Source organism: Sparus aurata, chromosome 14 (genome assembly GCF_900880675.1).
Source record: "Sparus aurata chromosome 14, fSpaAur1.1, whole genome shotgun sequence".
Classification (NCBI taxonomy): domain Eukaryota; kingdom Metazoa; phylum Chordata; class Actinopteri; order Spariformes; family Sparidae; genus Sparus; species Sparus aurata.
Window position 1 is genome coordinate 10777026 of NC_044200.1, and position 8703 is coordinate 10785728.

The following is an 8703-nucleotide window of genomic DNA, read 5'->3' on the forward strand; positions in this document are numbered from 1 at the left end:
CAGTGGTTTTTACTGGCAAACGCTGCAGAGGAATGCAGAGCTGCGGAGTTGAAGTTGGGACATTGATAACTCCTGTGCACAAGGAGCGTTTACTATTGCTGATGTATTCAATTACTGCAGGATTCCTGTGCAGCTCTGAATGTACAGAAAATAAATCAGATAACCTAAGTCTTGACATGACCGCCAATTAAATTCTTAAGATGCAAACTGAGAACACCACAGAGGGAAACGGTGCAGAATTTCAAGGCCTTTTTTTTTTTCTTCTTTTTTTTTCTTCCTAAAGCTGCACCGCTCTCTGTTTCCTTGCTGTTTAAATTCCAAGCACACACGAGCTATTACAACCAGTGAAGCACGCAAACCACCCCTGTGGCACCAGTGGCAAAGTCTGACAGCGATAGGCACCGTGCCAACCATGACGGAAGGCTTTCTGCTCTGAAGCTGATGTCATCGAATGCCAGGAGGCAAATCTGTGGCTATTTTGTTGCTTTTTCCTGCATAAAATCTCATTTCACTGTCCCATTGTCCTTCAATAACCTTGAGGCTGTGACTGAATGGATTTGCAGTGATTGGATCAAGTGTGCCTAACCCATTTATGTGCCACCAAATCTGATCAGGCAGAGAAATCTGTCAGCATTCATACAATCACTTGCTGATTGATTCCTGTGATATTATTAGCAGGCAGGAGCGAGGTAGATAAATCTGTTTGCAGTGCAGTTTTTTTTTTTTTCTTCTTCTTATCACGTCTTATCTGGATTATCTTACAGGGCACGAACACGGCACAGACATGTCAGTTAATGAGATCAAACGATATATTTGACCTTTGGGTGTCCGGTGAAGTGTCTGATCTGATGCCTGCTGCGATAAATCAGCTGCTAATGGATAGATAAAAACACGATCGCGCACTCCTCTCTAACTGCAGCCTCCCTTCATTTTGTTCTTATGTGTTTAACTAATCAAAGAGCCCAATTAGGCCATATTCATGTGTGGAGTTAATCCAATCCAGCCCTGTGTTGTTGTTGCCCCTGTTCGACTTTAAGAGAGCTCTATGGGCGGTCCTTGCGCGCAGACCAATGAATCGCCTTCTCTGTTTAAATAGTCCTTGATGTCAACTTTTCTTCTTCACTCATAGCTCCCTCTAACGCCATGTTGGCTGTAATGACTTGACTTGTTGTTTTCATCTGCCTTACTACGGACTTGACAGGAGTGGCTTTCTTAAACCCCCCCCTCCTGCGCCTTTTTGGAGACGCTTTATTCTGGTTTTTGCGCGTACGCGTTTTGGATGATACGCGCGGAGCATGCATGCATCACTCGTCTGCATTTGAAAGGAATACTGCTTGGGAATAGAAGAGTTGGAAGAGGTCGTTGTTTGTGTGCTTTTTTTGATTTCCTTGTCATATGTGCAACAAAATGTCAGATGTTCGCCTTTCCAATGCGAGCCCGACGGTGGAGAGGGTGGATGCGCGGCAGCAGGACAACGTCAGACCTCCGGTTCGCAGAAGTCTTTTCGGCTCACCTGACCGAGAGGAGATACGGAGGTATTTGGACGCTGCGATCCAGGGAGAGGTGCAGGATTTTCGGGAGAGGTACAATTTCGACCCCGTCGAGGAGAGACCGCTCACTCCGCGCAACTACGAGTGGCAGGCGGACGACGACGCACCGGAGTTTTATCGCAGACCGCCTCACGGGGGCCAGCGGCCCCAGCGAGACGCGGACTCTCCCGGGGAGGGCAGCCAGCGGGATGCGGAGGGGAGCAGCGAGGGGCGGCCGGGTCGCCAACCGGAGAGTGGCGGCGCGAGGAAAAGACGATCGGTGTCTCCAGGTGATTTACCTTTGACTCGTTAAGGCTGTCACGCACTTTTTTGTTTTCGCTGTGCCGCAGTGCAGGGGCGCTCAGCAACAAGTTGTGCCCGGGGTTCAAACGAAGGCTGCGATCGTAAGGTTGAATGCTGGAGATTTTTTAATGTTTTTTTTTTCTTTTTTTTTTCTTACAGATGTTAAATTTAATCTCTTGTTACCGATTGTGACAGCGTAATGCACACTTCTCAGGGCTCAAAGTGGCGCTTATTAGGTCGCACTCTGCACATTTGTTTCCCCCCAGCAGTCCTCGGTAGTGAAATTTCTCAGCAGCCAGCCGAGGATGTCAGGTGCCTTTTAAAGTGGACGTGCAGCTCCCCGCACACACCCTGACTAACTTTCTTTCTTTCTTTTCTTCCTCCTCCGCGATGTTTTTTTTTTTTTTTCTGCCCGCCAGGTCCCTGCTCGGGAGAGTGTCCGAGCAAAAGGTCGAATACCGACGAAGATGAAGACGGGTCGGACGGTGGAGCGAGTCAGGCGGTGGTAAGAGCCGCGGAGGAGGAGGTGGTGGTGGAGGAGGAGAGAACGAGCGGGCCGGGGAGCAGCGCGGAGGTCCGGTGAAAAAAGTAAAAGGTTAGAAATCTTCCTCGACTTTCTCGACTTTTATCGAGTGATGTGAGCGGATAAGCACACGCACGTTTTCAGCGTGTGATACTCTAACGATCGGCGTTCGTTTTGGGCGCCAGGAGAAAAGTTTATGTGCTTGTTTCTCATCAGCATCAGTAACACGTCCGTAACAGCTGTAAACACACATTTCTGCACACGTCACCAGACTTGCATTGTTCTTAGTGTTCTTGTGTGTACCGACCACAGCCCCTTTCACGTTCTCACTGTTCACCCCCCGTGCGTGCCTGCGCGAGGGACATCAAGCACGAGCGACTGCTTTTTTCAATTGCACCATTCAACAGGCTGTTTCCTCTTTCTGTCCCACAGAGCGGGGGAAGACCTGTCGCTGGTGGAATACTGTAGCCCTTTCTCATCATCTGACAGATGGGAGAGAAAAAAAATAAATATATATATATAAAAAAGCAGCCCTTTCCTACAAGAAGGGAGGAGGAGAGGCTGCACAAGCACTGAATATGTACACTATCAAGTTTTGGCACTCATTTCAGATTTAAAATTGCCTCAGAAGCAGCAGACAATGTAGCAGTGTGCAAATGGATTTTTGCTCATTTTCTTTTTTCTTTTTTTTTTTTTTAATCTACTACCTATGTTTCAGATGTAGCACATAATAAAAAAGCATATTATGCTTTTCATACTTTTTTTTTTGTTAAATGTATTTGTGTGAATTTGACTCGGGAAGTTGCAGTGCAATTTCCAACAGAGAAATATTATTTTGTTAAAGTGGTCATGTTGTATCCTTATTCAGGTAAATTGATCTAAGTTAAAAATGCAGATTTCAAACGTCAGGGTTATGTGGAAACAAAATGTCTTCTTTGTCTTTCTTCTTCTATGGCTTTATTTGTCCCAGTGCTTATATTATTATCTTGTTTTTTTTTTTTTTTTGAAGGCCCAGATGGCCACACTGTAAGTTGAGGGTCCATCTAACTGGGAACAGCCATGACAGATAAAGTTTACATGCAAATATTGTCTCCTTATTTCCCCATTTTCATTTCTTTCCTTTTTTTTTAGTTTTTATTTTCCTGGGGTTTTTTGCCAAAGTTTGTACCTTTTTTGTTCTGGGGCTGAGGGGAGGGGTGGGAGGGTGGCTAAACTGCTGAGCAATATCCAACCAAATTTTATAACAGTATTCGCTAATAATCCTAAGAATTAGCTTTTTATTTTTAAATTAGGTGAGTTCATATTTTTTTTGTGTGTGGCTTTTAGGTCACACATCCCCGCCCCCCCTTTGTAATAAGTGGTGTAGTCCAGGCTAACATAGATAAAATATGTTGAAAATCGCTGGGCTACTTATGCAAATATGTGAATCAAAGATTTGTGGTGTGGAATTCATGTGGAACATGTAATTGCACTATTGCTAATTTCTTTCTTTTTTTTTTTTTTTTTTTTTTCAAAAAGGCAGAAATACAAAGTGACACTGCCTCATTTGGTGTAAAACTTTGAAGTGTACCTGTGTGCCTTTTTACTTTTTTTTGAAAAACACTGAAAAAATTATACTAACTTATTTATGTTGAGCTTTTTTTTTTGTTGTTGTTGTGGGTGTATGTATAGCTTCCCAAAGCGACATTTTTGTAAATATATATTTTCATTATTGTTTTTAAGATAAATAAAATGTTGCAAAACTGAGCCTAATAATCGATTTTATATACTGTGTGTTTTGTATTTTTTTGTTCTCCTTTTTAATCTGCAATTTGATTAAAGAGCAAATGCTGGTGTAATTAATGCATGTGCTCACTATTTTGATTGCACAGCACACAAACACTCCGCCCTTTGCAAACACTTTAAAGTTTAAAGTGATCCGCCCATGTAAACTGCCTGACTGATCATAGTGATTACAAAGTCTTACACTTAGACCGATATGTAATGAAAGATGCTTAATGTGTATTTCAGTCTGTGGAATGACGAGGCAATGATAGGACTAGTAGCTATACCACAATTGATTACTAATTAAGAACTTCATGAAGAAATGAATGCCTGTCACGCTCTGTAATGAGGTTGCAGTGACCTTCTGATATGTAGAGTTTAGAAAATAAGTCAGCTGTGAGCTCATTTCTATAGGAACCTGACTGCCAAAGCATGTCCAATGGTTAAGCTCTTATTTCCTATGACGTTACTGCTGTGCCCGTACAATAAAATGATATAATCTGTGTGGTTTTTGGACTAGAATCCGGTACACAGTGTCCATCTTGAGTGCAGATACAGCACCAGAGTGCAGGCTGTGACTGTGCTGGATCGTCTCACGCCAGCTCTGCCTCTCTCAACTTGAAAACAACAAGGGAAGGTCCTGAGGAAAAAGAGGGGGAAAAAAAGTTTTCAGTGACTGACGCTCCCTGGCTCCAATCACAGCAGAGGGAAGAAAAGCAGGCCACTTAAGAGGCAGCCAGTCAGAGAGCTGTGGGAGGGAGCAAGGGACAGCACAGGCTGTTCTTTTCATAAAACACACACCAGCCAATTAGTTTCATTGGCTGCCTCTTTCCTGTTGATACCAGCATGTAGGAGTCAAATACAGAGTGAGTTAGGGAGAGAGGGCTATTTCTATAACATCTCACACTGGCTGTGGCTGTGTAGTAATTACTGGTGAGCTCATGGCCTTATTGGTATCTTTCAGAGAGGATTGTAACACATTCGAGCACATTGGTGTTCTGCTTTCTGACAATGTGCATTTGTTACTTTTTAACACAAGTCTAAAGGGCAGCATCATGTTAAAATGTATCAACATTGACCCAATGCTGTCTTGAAAGGTATTGCAGGTGTCTGTTTTCACAAGGAAATAGTCATTTTGGATCACTCCCACTTTAAGTAAGTTGTAAGTAGGGGCTTTATCTTTTTTAGGGGTGTATTAAAGCTAATAGGGCCACTAGCTGCTCGGCTAACTGAGCTAACTAGCTAACGGCAGCTAGTAGCTACATTTGGAGTAAAGGTGTAACATGTAGAAAACCAGCCACCTCTAAAAGTTAGCTCCAAAAATACACAAATATACTGCTCGCCTGTAAACCTCACGGTGGCGACAAGGAAGTCTAGGAAGTCATTGCTCCAAGCCAAGAAACAGTCGAGCACTTAACCCCCCTGTGAAACATTAGGCAACCTTTTGGTTTTTTACACTTATTTCCACATATAATGTGTTATTTAGTGAGCCCTGGCTAGCTGTGTGTGCATGGCCATGAGACATATTTCCAATAAGGTCAAACTCTTCCTCTGAAATATGTTGTATTCTGCCTCTCTTTCACAGCAGTGGTGACAACATTTTAAATTATGTCACGTTCAATAGATCGAGTGCCAGATGCATCAGAAGCTATAATACATATCATCTGAGGTGGCCTACATGCACAGTAATTACATCACACATGATTTATTGTTGAACAAAACAGGGCAGATTTAGTACACTGGGCCTACATTACAGCCATTTGGAAAACTTGATCAAACGAGAGAATGTCTTTTGTGCAAAATTAAACCAACATGTATTGAAAATGATATAATCGTACATACACTGTATACATTTCCAATTTAAATGGCAATAAGAGATTAACACTCTCCTTTCGTCAAACTCTTAATTAACAGTATGCTGATCCGTTCAGTCAGACCAGTCAGGAATAGATTATGCCATGTAAAGTACATTAAATTAATAATTTACTGACTTCTCCAGTTAAATTCACTTTACTTCCTATGTTTAACTGACTCGTGACATTTAACTCATGTTTGTTGGAAATGACACCAAGTTGTGATGTAAATTTCCTCTTGTTTTTCTTATGTTTCTAGCTAAAGAATGATAATAAAAAAAAAAATAATGCATGGAAGTACTGAAGTATTCTGAATGTTCTCCAATTTGCCAACTGCAGCATTTACATACGTTAATTTCCTCTTGTTTAGACGATTAATGCCCTCCTCACGTGCGTTACTCACTCCTCACAAGCACGTCTCCAAAATGCATCAGCTATTACGAATCCAGAGGTGACTGTGCATTTGTGGTGGCCGCAGCTAAGCTTTGGAACAGCCTTCCCCTCTCCATCAGATCTGCCAAATCGGTGGTCTGTTTAAAATGGCAGCTAAAAGAACTCTCTTCTATGCGCCGGTGTTTTTAAAAATCCTCCCCGCTTCGACAAACTTGTGTTAATTCATTTTTCTCATGATCAGTACGTCATGATTGTGTTTGTACACAACTGTATTTTTGCATGTATGTATGTGAATACACTGGGTTTTGAGTCGCGCACTTAATCCTGTATGTGTGAAATTATCTTTCTGAATCCGGTAACAGGGCAAAAAAACAATGTGAGCATGGCATCCAGCTTCTCATATTACAATCTGGCTCTTTGGGACTGATCGGGCCCAAATCTTCCTGGTAGTTAGAATTACACCATCTTGCTTGGTGTCCAGTTTCCTTGTCAGTAGTCCAAATAAAGCTGAATGGCAGAATCTGAGCTCATCAGATATTTTTGGAGGCTGCTGGGGTGATTGAACAAGAATCACCATCTGAGAAACTAGCCCTCAAGTCAAGATTTAAACGCACATAAGGTAACTTCTAGGGGTCTGTCCATTTAAAGGACTCTCATCAGATTCTGCTCTGATCCAGAAACATTTACAGAAGGAAAGAGAGCTCAAAGACTGCTTTCTAACTTTCGGGATCAAAAAGCAGATTTATCCTCACTCCCATTTATCAACCAGACTGCAGCAGCGATCCGCGGGTGTGCCTGGCCTCCGTTGACCTGTGTTTACCCTACATTCTCTATACCGTTTGTTGCTGTAATGTTGACTGATGTACTGGAGCTGGAGGGGAAATGCACTTTAATACACAACCAACATTAAGAGAGGAGACAGGAAAGGAAGAGACAGAACCGAGTCTCGGGTGAGTGCTGAATTCAGTGAGAGTTATCCTCAATTTAAACACGCAGCTAATGTTTCGAAAACCTTTGTTCATCCACGCAGGTGTTTTCACCTGATGAGACCTCAGTTCAGGAATGTGCTGGTAAGTACAGACTTGAGTGACAGCTCCCTGACTAGTTTCTGTAGCCCACCTGTTAGGTCGGGGCCTCGACTTTGGCATCCCCACAGTTACCCTCAGCTCCAGCCTGAGCAGAGGCGTAATTAGCTACAACTCACCTCACCTGTGTGGATGTGCAGACTCTTAACAAAGTGACACCATTTGCTTTGTTTGGCGCCGGCAGCTCATCGCACGTAAGCCTGTTCTCAGAGATTTTTGCCGTGATACATGAATGTCGAGCTAAACCACTCGCATCCTCGGTGTATGTGAGGGCTTCGCTAACAGAGTAAGAATGCAGATCTTGATTTAGAGCAGGCGAGACCTTTCAGACGGAGTTTTTCAGAGGAGAGAAAGAGGTAAACCTTTAACCTCAAGGTGGAGGCAGTAGCTCTTACAGTATGCCATGATGCCCATCTGACATCACCACTTAAAAGAATTTCTGCGAGCTGTGCCAGGCATTACCTCAAAACCACAGACGCTGTAGGTTGTGGGTGTCTGTGTGTGTGTGTGTGTGTGTGTGTTACCCCAGACTGACCCTGTTCATCATTATTCTATAGCTCGGTGAGAAAAAAGGCGCCCACGCACTCCTCCAAACAAAGCCGCAGCTGACTTTTACCAGCGTCTTTGAGCACTGCGAGGAGTTTAATCAGTCCCTGCACACACCGGTTCACTGTGAGCTGTCCTGAGTTTGCCTCCAAGTCAGGAAAACACTTCCATACTCCCAGCCTTAAATTTGCAGGCCCCTAATTGTTGCTGCAGATAACGAGAGGAGAAATGGGTCATAAAAGTCTGACATCTTGGAGCTGACGCTATGAATAGATATTCAGCAGAGGGCCTACAAAGTATGAGCTCATAACTTGGCAAACGCCGCTTTTGTTTTTGTTACGAATGTCTTGTTTTATTCTGGAAATACAACTTCCCCATCTGTTTCGTGTTGTTATTAATTTGTCAGATTTTTTTTTTTGTACTTCATTTAATTTTTTTTTTATTTTTTTATTTTTATTTTTTTACAAGGGCAGGGCTGCTTTATTTTTCCGCTTCTCCCTGCCTCATGGTCATGTGCTCTTGGCAGCGGCGAGAGTGGGAGAGATGAAGTGGAGATAGTTAGGAGGAAAGAAAGAAAAGAAGGAAGCAAGAAGGAAAGAGGCAGAGAAGGAGCGAGTCAAAGGGAGGAAAGAGAAGACAGGATTTTTGGCTGCGTGTTGCGTCAGCCTGGCCAAATCACGTCCAGTGCAGGATGTAAACAAACTAAT

The 8703-nt window shown here is 43.1% G+C and overlaps 1 protein-coding gene across 1 annotated transcript; it reads left to right on the forward strand.

The window, feature by feature from the left end:
• Positions 1-1069: 1069 nt before the first annotated feature.
• Positions 1070-4193, forward strand: cdkn1ba (cyclin dependent kinase inhibitor 1Ba). Its single transcript, XM_030439790.1, has 3 exons — positions 1070-1819; positions 2252-2427; positions 2788-4193. Exons 1-2 carry the CDS (start codon positions 1396-1398, stop codon positions 2413-2415), a joined length of 588 nt encoding a protein of 195 aa, XP_030295650.1. The 5' UTR covers positions 1070-1395; the 3' UTR covers positions 2416-2427; positions 2788-4193.
• The last annotated feature ends 4510 nt before the right edge of the window (positions 4194-8703 follow it).